The following is a 13,734-nucleotide window of genomic DNA, read 5'->3' as shown; positions in this document are numbered from 1 at the left end:
AAAGAGTTGTGGCAAGCAACCTGGCTCTCGCTACAGAGAAGGCTATGCCACTTTGAATTCTTTTAGGAGCTTTAAATGAAAAAACAACACATTAACGAAAAGGAGGAGTATAGAATACATGTCAAACAACCCATTGCATAACTTGATCCATTGCAAACACTCACTCTAGCAGGTATCCAGACATTTGTGTTAGGTCCCTCAAGTAAAACAGGTTATAATGTAAGTGGATTGCAGCCTCTGCATTTTTGCCCTGAAAATGATGGATAACTGCTATGTTTGAAGACCACTGAAGTGTTATTGGACATACTTCATGAAACTTCAACTTCAGTTGGGCTGTGTCCTACTGAGAAGAATCCAATTAGATTTTGATAACCATTTGCCTGAGCCCTGCTTGCAAAACTTGCAAGGCTTTTAAAGAGAAAAATACATAGGCATTCCTCCTCCTTCTTCTCCTGTTTGGCATCTGACTCTTGTCACTTCTTCAGAGATGAAGTCTAGGATGGCTTATTAGTCGTAGTCAGAGGATAGGGTTCCTTCAATACCACTTCCATTATGAGGGATGGGCAGCTCTTGACTGACTTCAGACCTTATGGGGGAGGGAACGACAGCTCGACATTTCAGTCCTCCGGTGCTGATGTACATGACTGGGACTGGGACCTTGACCTTTTCTCATGGCCTTGAGCCTGCCCCTCTTTGGCGTCTTACTGCATCACTTCTTTTAAGTGTTGGAATCACGGCCCTATGTTTCAGCCGCCTGGGGCTGATATACTGGGTCTGGGCCATGTCACGGCCCCGAGTCTCTGCTCCTCCTTGACTTCTACAATGAAGTTGAGGAGAGCTTGTCAGCTCTTTGGGGAGGGAGCCAGGGCTCTGTTTTCGGTCTCACGGGGCCAGGCTTTCACCCTGTGTCACGGCTTTAAGCCTCAGATGGGGCTCAGTGTCCTCTACTATCCTGGTAGCTAAGCTGTACTGTATATGGTTCTGTGTTTAGTCCCTCTATAACTGATGGAAGGGGCTGGGCATCGTGGCCTTGAGGGTGGAGCCGAACTCATGTCCCCAAAGTGGGATTATTTATGGCTGTGTGTTTAGGCTCCCCGTGGCCGATGCATAGGGCTGGAGCTATGACCATGTGTCATGATATCGAGCCTCTGACCCTCTTTGGCCGGGGCTGCAAACCTGTGTCATGGCTTCAAGCCTCTGGGCTGCAAACCTGTGTCATGGCTTCAAGCCTCTGCCCCACTGGGGCTGGGCTCGGGTCCCTGGCTACCCTGGTAGCCAATCAGGACTGGGGTTCAGTTTCATGCTGATACACGGGGATACGGCCTTGAGTCATGGCCCCAGTAAGACCAAAGCTTGGATCCCTGGCTACATTGGTATCCAAGATGGTCAAGTGTTATAGCCATGCGTTTCCTTCCCCCTACCAGCCATTTAGCGTGGACAGTTCATTGACCCCGTTTCATTGCGAGATGGGGCTCTGGTCCCGGCTTATCTTGGTAGCCAAGCGGGACAGGGGCCAGCACCGTGACCCTGAGACACGGCTTCCAAGACAGGGGTGACATCTTCAACTACTTGATTAGGAAGATCATTCCTCAATTTGGTCTTAGCTGAAATGAAAGTTCTAGAATACTGTGTAGTAATGAGCCATATGCTGGAGAAGGCATGACTATTAGAATTAACTGCATATCTAGTATTATAAGCAGGATGGTACTGTCTGGGAAGATCTGAATTCAAAGGATGGTCAGAATTATGAAAAAGTGTATGCAACATGCATAAAGAACTAACTGAATGATGGTGCCAGAGATTAATAGCTAGATCAGGAATGAGAAATTTATTAGACTAATTTCTTGTCCAACAAATTAAGATGAAATTCAGCACGTGAAGACCAGACAGGAGAACAATACTTGGAACAGGACAAAATGAAAGAATTAAAACTTTTTCTTCAGAATAGATTGATCACTAAAAATCCTAAAAGACTTTCTCAATAAGCCAGATTTTTGTGCAATGAAAGAAGAAACAATGTATTTCTCAAAAAGTAAATTTGTAATCAATAATCACATCTAGAATTTTAGATGAGACATATAGAATTAAAGAAACATCAATGCAGATCTGGATGTTGAGTAGTCACTGTCCTCAACCTACTTACATAATGCTTTGAATTTTGTTCAACTTCATTCCCCATAATTCGCACCATGCACTAATTTTAGGTAGATCTGTACTATGGGATTCAACTACCCCAGATCTACCAGTACATTCAAGAGATAGAATTAAGGCAAGAGAGTAAAACCCTACCATGAGGAACACCAAATATTACAGTCCTCTATGCACTGTGGTGGCTATCAACAAAATCTCTTGGCAATCTTTTTCTTTAAAGTTCAATAATGATGATGAGAAAAGACCTACCTATTTTCAACTGTTTGAGTTTGAAAACAAGTGGCCTCTTTGAGTTTGAAAACAAGTGGCCTCATGGTTAACACGGTCAAAGGCAGCACCTAAATCAAGGCCAAACATACGATCTTACTGACCATAATCAAGGGATATTTGTACAGCAATGGAGATTTTAAGAATGACATCACATGCTCCAAGGCCTTTTATAAAGTCAAATTGCAAACTAGGGAACAGATTATTACCTTCCGTATAAGTATTTAGACATTTTGCCAAAAGATGTTAAAAAACTTTAGATAGTATGAGTTATGGAAATTGGGTGCAGATTAGATTATGTGGGATTTATAGAAATTGGATGCTGATTAGATAATGTGAGTTATGGAAATTGGACAGAAATCAGCTAGGCTAAAGCTACAGGGTGGCACAAAAGTACAGTCATCACCAAAAACGAATAACTTCCAAAATTTTATTTAGATTGAAACAAAACTTTAGCTACATTAGGTCAAGCTTGTGTAGCAGACATCTCCAAAGTTTCAAGTCTGTACAACAAAAACTCTTTGTTTCACTGGCTCTCCAAAATGTGCTCCAAATGAACTCCCCGACACTGCAAGCACATTTGGATCCGGCAGGCAAAGTTCTCAATGACCCTCCCGTATTTGCAGACAGTGCTCAGGGGGTGTGCTACCCCAGAAGATATTGTTCTTCGAGTTCACATGACCTGACAACTGAAAAAGTGGTTGTCTGAAAACCAGACATTGTCAAGGAAGTCTGGCACAGCGTCAATCTTGTCGCAAAACCACTGGCACATGATCACTCGCTTCCTCATGTCATCAGGTGTAAGCTTGTGTTTAATCTGTATCCTGTAAGGATACAGGTGGAGATCTGCGTTCAAAATTCTCCGCTCGGACTCCTGATTGATTCCAAGCTCCTGACTTCGCCGTCGCACAGAATTGCTTGGGCTGCGGACAACAGAGTCTCGGACTGCAGCAATGTTGTGTGGTGTCCTTGATGATTTCGGTCGTCCAGAGTGTGATTGTCTGTTAGTGTTTTTACAATTGAGGTTATGCACAGTCCCATGGGTTCTGAACTTGTTGACCCATCTGTAGATTATTGAGTGGGCAGGAAATTCTTGACATAGCAGGAAATTCTTGACATCTGAACCATTCTTTGAATTGCAATTGAGCTGCGTGGATAGACTTCAACAGAAAATATGCCTCAACTTTAAATATCTTTTCCTCAGTAGTCCATAGCATCTCGAAGGTGGAATTTGGTAGACTCTTAGAACATTCATTTTTCTTGATAAATTTGAAAAATAAAAGGAATTGATTATTTATTTCAAAAGTTATTCAAGTTTAGGTGATGACTGTTTTTTTTGTGTCACCCTATACCACAAACATATTTACCAAAAGGAGTAACATTACCAATTCTCCATCAAGTGCAAAAAGAACCTCTTCTTCCTAATTGCAGAAGATAACTGACAACTAAGGAGTTAAAAAATCAACAAAATAACAAGGGAAAAATACCATTTGTATATGCACCAACATAAGCACCATGGTCCATCAAGAGTTAGTTTAGCCTCAGGAAAACAGAAATAAGGAAAATAGAGTTTCACATTATTCTGCTTACAGTCAAACACATCAGGCAAAAGGGTTGCCTTTTCCTTATGGACAATTAGTGACAGAGCCGTATGGTGTATGTAAAGGAGGAACTTTAAAGTATATACCAAAGAGTACAGATGTAAGGGTAGCTCACCACCATGTTCCTGGTTGTATCAAAACAGGTTTCTTTTATTGTTAAATTGCATTCCTCTTCAGTGAAGCATAAACTCTCTGAGCAAGAGATCATAGCTGAGTAAAGTTATGCCAAGTCAAATTTGATCCCAGAACAGACTTGCTAGATTACATTCTGTGTAACATAACGTTTATATGTGCAAGGAACAAAATTAATGAAGCATTCCTTTTGAACATTAAGTCAGTAAGGTAGAAGAAATGTCAGGATTAATGAGTTCACCTTTAAATAAAAACAGACATCAAACTCTTGCATGGGTAACTTTTCCATTTCTTAATACTCCGTGTCTATTTTGGAAATTTGTCTGGTCACCCAGTAGTAAGAAATTCTTTGTACTAGGCAACAAATTATTTTCACCAGGCTACCATATGGTAGCCCAGTTATAATGTTAAAATATGCACTGGTGTAGCCAGCCCAGCTACAAAGGGAAGAACGCATTTTGTTTAGTAACGTATGGAGTTAAAGCCTAGAATAAAGATAAAATGTCTGGGCCTTCTCCTTCATCTTTCCTTCCCCTACCTTGAGGATTAAGTTGTCGTACAGTTACACTCTTGATCTAAAATTGATGCTAGTAAGCTACACTTCTGAACACCATTCTTATCATACTAGATCTTTAAGAAGTAGTTTTACCCCATTCATCCTAAATGAGTGGAATGAATATCGAACCCATTGGTCATCATCCACCAGTCTTGCACACTAGACTACTTCTACCCTTTGAGGGAGACAGATTCCTTCAGTGACCTTGTTCCAGGTACATATCAAGTACCAGACCAGGGAGACTGGCATAATCCAGGAAAGAAAAAGAACCAATAGTTCGGTTCAAGGGGACTTAGAATCTACAACAAAGTCTCCCTATTATAAAGGATGAAAGGTTTGTATACAGATAGGAACAAATAAATTTTTAAAATCTGTATTTTTCCTAGCTATATAAACGTGAGTCATTTAAAGTTGAACTTCTCACTTTAACCACTCCTCTCAGTCCTCAGCCTTAGGTCAAGATGGAAGTCTTTAACAGGAGAGTCGGTGGAGCTACTAGCCCTTGCTCACCACCTATCATCAATAAATTCAACTGCCCTACTAGGTTTATCAAAGATGTTCCCTATTTTAAATAACTCAGGTTTGTATAATTAAGAAAAATAAAAATCTCTTAAAAATTTCTATATTTTCCTTATAGCTCTGAAGTGTATTAAAGGTTTTATGATGGAGTTTCAACTTTTTACTGCTTCATTTTTTCTGTTTATTTTTTAGTAATTCATCACTGCACATACTGCTGCTTTGAAAATGCAAACTTGCCATCTATAATTTTTTTCAAATACACAAATAATTTTTTTCCCAATGATGGTTAGAGATTAATGAAATCATAAAGAGATGCATTACATATCAAATATGTATATTTGTAGTAGGCTTATACTGATTTAGAAAATTATATATCTATACCTCTAAATTTATTTGAGGTTAAAGCATAAAGGGTCAAAGTTAGACGAATGGCCTAACAAGGGTGGTCAGAGAGCCTTCGTAGGTGGTTGGGTCAGTATTACATTTATCTGAGAGAAGAATTTTATACAGTTGCCTGAAATTTTGCACTAAATGTTTCATTACCAGGAAGAAGTTATAGAAGAGAGAGACGAAAGATTTTTAAAGGTGCAGGCGCCGGTATTTTCAATACAGCTCTTTTCACCTGTTAATTGGCAGGTAAGTCTTGAGTAAAATTGTGTGTTGACATTTTTGTGTACTGTAAACAGGTCCTAATCTCCATACATATCTTTTGTAACTATAACAGCAATGGTGATTGAAAATAATTGTCTTAGAAATGTAAGTGGTTTTACCAGATCCAGATATCTAAATATTAATTTTGTTTTATTTAAAAAATAGAGAAAAGTAATGTTTATAGAACGAGAAATTGAATATTATATTTACACCCTTATTGTCAAAATAATCACCACCACTCTCAATAGTAAAAAAAAAAAAAAAAAAAGTCATAAAACGAATATTTTGGAAGATTTCATGTAAGGTATTCTGTTTTCTATTCAGGAAACTTTTCAAGGAACTGGTAGTTACATTATTTATCTAAAAAGAATACTTTATTGTTCTTAAACATGTATAAGCCTCACGAATGTTCTTTGAAATAGGGTACATGTCTCCAGTGGAGCCGGAACTGCCCATGAATTCGTTAAAGAGGTAATTAGCAACAGGTGTTGAGTGCAGGCAAGAAGCCCACTCCTCCAACTGTTGTAAGTCTCGCCCCTCCACCTGCCAAAAGTATGTCACTTCCATCGTTGACCATAAGTATGGACATAATTTTGTGCCCTTACCAAATTTTTTTCCCTATTTCTTTTTCTTGCAGGAAGTGAAAGCTGGTTATGCTTGAGAATCATGGATGTGAAATGAGAAATTTGTACTGGGCGGGTTAAAGTGTAGACAATGCAACCAGTTTATTTAAACTGGCTGTAGAGCCACACACTCTGCATATCGTGAAGGTTGCAACTTTTTGCAATCCTCCCCATTTCCCAAGTGTAGGTTTTGGTCTCCTGTACAGTGGCAGGTATATGTTTTAAAGGGGAGGAAGAGAGCTAATCCTTCTCTGGGATCCATTTTGGCAATCCCCAAGCATGTATCAAAGAATTCTTTTGCCTCTTCTGTTCTCTCATTGAATGCGTGTGCTACTGCTGCTTCTGTGCTTTGCCCCTGGCTTGGTCCCCAGGGAGTATGCGTCAGAAGCAAGAATCCCTGGGAACTACATTAGCGTGATTTTAAGGATCTGATGCGTCAGAAGCAAGAATCCCTGGGAACTACATTAGCGTGATTTTAAGGATCTGGTGGCATGTTAGGTTCCCCCAGTGTTACCCACACCCCATTGAAAGTTGGAGGTTCTTCTCCTGTTGTAGTGTAGACAGCCGATGAGTTTAACATAAGGATGGCTTGGGCTTCGTAGTTCTTTCAGGTAGGCCCTCTGTGACCTTGTTGAGGGAGGTAATACAGTAGCTAAGGCTACCTTTCACCTGGTAACCCCAGTGCCACTGTCTCTTAGTGATGCCATTGGTGAAGGCATGGTTAGTATGTCCCTTGTGTCAGTAACCCAGTGATGTCCTCAGTTGTGCTCCCTCCAAAGCCCAAAAGGAATGTAAAAGCTTGTCCTGCGACACCAGTGACGACAAAAAAAGCTCGGGAACTTGAAGGTGTCACGCCTAAAGTAGGGTGCATGAGGTCTCCAGGGCTGAAAGTGTGCATTGCTCCAGTGCCGAGTGCATTACCCCTGACCCAGTCACCCTTGTGTTTGCCACCTCTTCCCCTGTGCCTGGCAGCTTGACCCTTGTGCCTAGAGATCTGGGGACCGTAATTTCACACTCCCTCTGTGCCTGTAATCCTTCCTTTGTTTGTCACAATCCCCTTAGAGTGTGCCCACCCCATCCTTCATGACAGCATGCCCCAATGTTGTGATTCCTGTTGGAGTAACCTGTGTGGTTTCTCCTCTTGGGGGAGTGTTGTTGTCATTGGTCTAATAAACCTTGAATCCACTGCTTATAGAGCTTGAGGAGAGGATTGAAAATGAAAAGAGGAAGAAATGTGCATGTTCTTCTTCATCGACCTCCTCTTTGACTTGACTGATCCTAATGCTTCCAAGAAAAGGAATACATTAGAGATGCCCAGGAAGGCCAATTATAGTCTTATGTTCAACACCACCTCTCTTGTGGGGAGACAACACCTGAGTGGTTCCCAGCTCTGTGTTTCGTCCCCTTGGGGCTTTTACATAGAGTCGGAGCCGTAGCTTGGGTTTTCCATGGTAACGAGGGTGAACAGGAATGTATGGGCCCATACAGCTTCTGTTCCCTGTTTAATTGAGGAGCTTCAGTGCTCTCCATCACCCTTTCTACCTGGGTAGTGGACACTACTCACCTTTGACCTCTAGATTGTTTCATGTACTAGGGAGTATGTATCATTTGAAAGGAAAGAAAGTGGGGAAATTTTTGATAAACAAATAAAGCTTCTGGGGAGTAGGCAATGTGACCATAAGGTTAGAAGAGAAATAAATTGATTTTTTGTCAATGGTGTTATTTGATCATTTAAAGTAAATAAATCAACATCCACCCTTTCTCCGTCAAGTGAATTTCTTGCTTCACATCCATACCAATCAACAGCCAGCATTCACTTCCTGAAAGAAAGAGAAAATGAAAAGTGATTAAGGCGGAATAGTATGTCATTACAGATAGTCTTTGAGGTACGACCTTTGAAATTTACGAACGCAAACTACCGCGAGTCAAAAATATGTTCGTAAACCCCATGGAGTTATAATTTTGAAATTGGCACCACTTCTAACTGGGTTCCGATGCCACTGCCCCCACTTTATTCAAATTAATTGTGTTTGCTATTGTCATCCTTGTAGATGTTTCTGTGTATTACCTATGCCGTATTTTTGCTTTATTTCATTAAATTACTATAACATTAACTATGGCCAATAAACAGATTGCTAATGCTAGTGCAGTAATGCACAAGATTATTGGTGATAGCATTAGTAGTGTCAAGAAATGGCAAACCAGTTCAATTGGAATGAAAGTATCCATTATCAAGAAAGTAGATAGCGGTGAGAAGATGGCAGGTATTGGGCGTGCGTATCAAGTAAATCGCTCAACTATTGGCACTATTTATAAGACGAGAGAGAGAGAGAGAGAGAGAGAGAGAGAGAGAGAGAGAGAGAGAGAGAGAGAGAGAGAGAGTGTGTGTGTGTGTGTGTGTGTGTGTGTGTCTGTGAGCGCCTCAGATCAGCTGATTCCTTCGGTCATGACAAACCAATACGTTATTGTGCTAAATAGTCTTTTTGTATGTACAATAAAGTAAACCATTTCACATTCCAAATGAAATTTATTTACTGTGTTGTAATATATACTTTACCAAGCAGTACACTACAGTACTAATTTACAAACAAATGTATCAGTACTGTACACTAACGCATAAGAAATGGTTGAAGAACGTAAGTTATAGTATTTTGATGTTTACTTTACCTAATATTTACTGTAAAAAGTGCTGTACTAAGTATGACTGCATGGTATGTGTTGTGTAATGTAAATGAAAGAGAGGGGGAGAGAGTGTGTGTGTGTGTGTGTGTGTGTGTGTGTGTGTGTGTGTGTGTGTGTGTGTGTGTGTGTGTGTGTGGTGCCTCAACTGATCAGCTGATTATGATGGTCTTGACAAACCAAAACAATAAAAATGGCGGCCAACACTCTACTCCTTTGGTCCAAACAACAGCAATTAAAATAATCCAGTAAACTAATCATCTGTCTTTTATTTAACTCTACTAAAAGCTTTCATGAAACAGATAAATTCAGTAAGTTTTTAGCATAAGATTGGGTAACAAAACTTAAAAATAACCAGTATATTTATTTAAAACGTAAACACTATCGAAGTATTTACACAAAGCGTAGTGCGTTCGTACGGCACTTGTATGTTTCTTTTATTATAATAACATACTTTATGTTATATACAGTATTTAAGGTAATGAAGTAAGTCAAACATCATTTGTAATAACCTGATATTGATTTTGAATGAAAGGGGACTATTTGTTGACTTATGAAATTGTAGGCATCTGAGTTAGGCTATGCATACCATAGGGCAAAATTTAACCCTAGGGGTACTTGTACAAAAACGATTTATGAATAATTTGAGCTATGAACGGTCTCTTGGTCCCCATTGTGTTCTTTAATTGAGGATTGTCTGTATTAGTTACAGCTGGAAACAAAGTGCAGATATTCTGACAGGTGGGGGAAAGAGGTTTCTCGCCCATGCTCGCCACTTGTCGTTAACTACCTCGTTGCCGATTTCAATGGCCGTTCCATTTTGTCCTGAATACTATATCTATTTAAAAGAAAAGATTTATAAACATTTATGAACAAATAGTATCTTGAACAGTTTCTGTTTCCCAGGTAGTAGGTTATGTTAACATTATACAGGTAAGTCATATTTAGTGGAAGCTAGTAGAAGGGTTTTAGCCCTTCATGTAAGTTCTGAATTATTTAAGAATGATTTTGAAGGAAGAGAGCCTATCTACTGTATTAGCATTTTTTGCTTTAAGACTCGCACCCCTGTGCACTTACTTCGACGTTACAACTTTCAGGATTGTCACTTCAAACTACATTGCATGCCCTTACTAAATGTTGGTGACTTGAATGTGGCTGGATTTTTTGCTCCTCTATTTTGCTGCTGAGCATTATGAAACGGAAAAAACTCTTGCAACTGGATCCAGCAAGTTTTGCCCTTCTATAACATGGCACTAGCACCTCAGAATTGCTCATTGATTGTGCCACTAGCTCTTAGAATATTTTCACGTAGCTCTGTTGAATTTTGCATTATTAGCTCCTTTTTTATTTGTTACTTTGAATCTTGTGTAAGTCACCCCGCTAATTTCTACGCTAATTGTGCCAGTAATTCTCACAATAATCATGCCATTGTGTCTTGCACTTCTGACATGTGTGGATTTTGCACACCACACAATTTCTCAAAGCCTCGCACTAAATTCATTAAATCTTGTGTTAGTTTGGAGAGAAATGTTATTTAACAAGAAATTTTCTCTGGGCACTGAGCATATAGAAGTACCGTAGTTATTTCTGTTGCTTCAGGAACAGATAAGGAGAGGTTTGTACTAGTCAATCAGACAGTAGATACAAGATTTGTCCAGAAAGCATTTAAGTCCATACTGAATTAAATTTCTCTTCTGTTATTATATGATTTTGCATTAATTGTAGAGCATGACCCTGAAGCTGGACAAAATCTAAGAGTAATTATCAGTTAATATATTGAATTTGAAGTGGTTTCTGATCCATCGGAACCTTTTGTGTGGGGTATAAGACTTCCAAGGTTTGAAGAAGTTCAATGAAATAAGAGGGATATAAACATAAATTCTTCATTGGCAATCCAGCTTCTTTCAATTTTGGCTCTGGATCTGAATTAAGGTACAGTACTTAAAGGTTTTTTGGGCAGTACCTTGACTTCTGTAATGTTTTTTTTTTTTATGAATATTCCATGTTTGGTTCTGGTTGGTGGTAGTCCTTATGGTTGTTAGTACTTGTATTGTCAGATCAGTCTTAAGCATTGCTAGTTTTGTCCTAATTTTTATGGCGAGGAAAATATTCAAGGTCTCATTCAACCTCAGATTGCTTTGGGACATGTTGTTGTATGATTGAATTCCTTGTAATAGTCTTACAGAGTATTTTTGGTATTTATCTCTTATCTCAAGAGTAGAATTCTCGGACTATCATATTGTTTGCCACTTCCCAACTGCCTGACAATAAGGGAAGCAGAACAATGAATGGTGAGTAATACTTATTAGTATAAGAATAGTTTTTTTAAATAAAATTTTCAGCATAGTACTTACCTAACTTTCATTGGATCTCATCCTCCTCACCACACCAAGTGAGAACAAACAAGAATAACAGTTTTATGGATGGCAACCTATAGGGGCCATTTAGTATAAAAATAGTTCTCAAGCTACAGTATAAGATAGGAGTATTAGTCATACAAACCCTCATCTTTGTCCTTAATTTTGAGGTTGTATACAAAGCTGCACTGCAAAATATATACAGTAGGGCAAGGAATGGTGTTCAATTGATAGATTTCCTTTTAAATTTTTTTTTTTTTTTAGATATGGGAAAACAGATATTGTAGCTTCATATCTTCATTTTCACTCAATGTTAAATGTGAAGATAAAAGTAATCAGAATTGCCAAGTTACGAAAGGTATTATTCAATCTTTGGCGAGTTGGGTTGGTGAGCTTATTGGTCTGGTTGCTGAGTCATCAGCAGCTGTTGTCTGGGCCTTCCTGGTTCTAGCTTGGGTGGAGAGGGTGCATCGGCATTGATCATGTGTATATATGGTTGGTCTCAAAGGCATTTTAACTTTTTAACGTTTTACTCATCTCCATTCCAAATTATCTTTTATCAATCTGCTTTCCATCCTCTTTAAACTTTCAGCTTCTTATGGCAGCTGCTTTTTTTTTTTCCTTTTTTTCCCCCCAGTTGCATCTTTGAGCGGAATAGCCTCCCTGGCCCCAATGCTAGGCCTTATGACCCAAATTCTTTGTATTCATCTATCTAGGGAATTGTACATATACTTGCCTCTACTATTCATCAGTAATCTTTAAAACAAAATAGTTAAGCCAATAGCTACTGTGCTGTGTATTTGGAAGTTGAAAATTGCATTTCTACTTGCTCAATAATTTCTGACTTTAAAATGCATTAATTGAACATTATTATTTTTCAGATGATTCCAAATACAGATTATACTTTGGAACTGTGGGAACATATAACTTGCTGCAAAAATGTAATATTATCATATGAAGGAGATAGATCAGGCTTAAGAGGATACATTGCATTAGGAACAACATTTGCGTAAGTATTACATTTCAACATGTTATTCTATGGGTTTATTGGTACAGAAGTTACCTTTTTCTATTAATTGATTATATCTTGTTAATCAAGGGAAGTGCCAACATAAATTCTTATTTATATTAATTATGAGTAAATGTAGAACAGTATGCACAAATACATTTGTTTTTATAGTTTGGTAAATAGTGTAAACAGTTTCTTTCATTGCCTGTGTTAGTACATTAAAAAGAAAATGATATGAGCCAAACCTGAAAAAGCACAATACTTGTAATTTGATTATTATAAGAATTTCAGAGTAGTTATCTACTGTGGGGAAGTACTTTTCGATAGTGAAATCAACTCCCTACCTATCATTGTTTTTCAATATTAAACTTAGCCGGTGATCATATAAGCTGCAACTCTGTTGCTCGACAGAAAAACCTACGGTCAAAATACGCCAGCGATCGCTATGCAGGTGGGGGTGTACATCAACAGCGCCATCTGTCGAGCAGGTACTTAGTACTCCCAGTAAACAAAGAACCAATTTTCTCTCTGTCGGGCTACCGGCAAGACCTACTAATACGCTGTTACTAACTGGATTTGTTTTCACAACTATTTGGTGAAGTACACTATTCTAGTTTTGAGCTTTCGCTATGCAGGGGTTTTATCTTCATCTCAAAACTTGAACTCGTTTTGGATAGATTTAATTATGGTGACAAAGAGAGTATGGACTCTCTTTCACTTTTAAATGGCCGACCCTTCCCTTAGACGGAAGTGTGTTTAGGTTTTTAGTAATTTTGCTTAACACGTTATAGATCTATATATTTTATATCTCTCCGCCTTTATTAGGCCTCTTCGATTAACTTTCCATTTATTATAAACATATAAAAATAAATTTTTATGTTTTGTTTATATGCGACCTTTCCTGATAGTAGGCGGTCCTAACTTGGAACCGAAGTTAATCAACGTTGAGCCCGTTATATCGTATTTAGCCTTTAAAGAATTTAAAACTTTTTAAATTTAATGTTTTATGAAAGAATTTCTTTGATAGTCTTCGTACTGTTTTCAAAGATGAACTAACGTTTAGTTTTTTAGACTACGCAGTTGTTGACGTTCAGGACGTTCAACATGCGCTCTATCGTTACGATAGAGAGAGAGTGTATCACGGTTTCACTTTGCAGTAAGAGTAAATCGATTCTGACGTTTCGTTCAT

The 13,734-nt window shown here is 38.6% G+C and overlaps 1 protein-coding gene across 1 annotated transcript in view; it reads left to right on the top strand.

Moving 5' to 3' along the window:
• Positions 1-13,734, top strand: part of Cpsf160 (cleavage and polyadenylation specificity factor subunit 1) — a 190,410-nt gene that overhangs the window by 113,497 nt on the left and 63,179 nt on the right. Inside the window, exons 20-21 of the mRNA XM_068372732.1 lie at positions 5,773-5,862; positions 12,418-12,545. Coding sequence (XP_068228833.1) covers positions 5,773-5,862; positions 12,418-12,545 — 218 coding nt within the window. The remainder of the gene's footprint in view (positions 1-5,772; positions 5,863-12,417; positions 12,546-13,734) is intronic.

This window comes from Palaemon carinicauda, chromosome 4 (assembly GCF_036898095.1).
Source record: "Palaemon carinicauda isolate YSFRI2023 chromosome 4, ASM3689809v2, whole genome shotgun sequence".
In the NCBI taxonomy this organism is placed as follows: Eukaryota; Metazoa; Arthropoda; class Malacostraca; order Decapoda; family Palaemonidae; genus Palaemon; species Palaemon carinicauda.
This window is presented reverse-complemented; position numbering and strand designations above follow the sequence as displayed.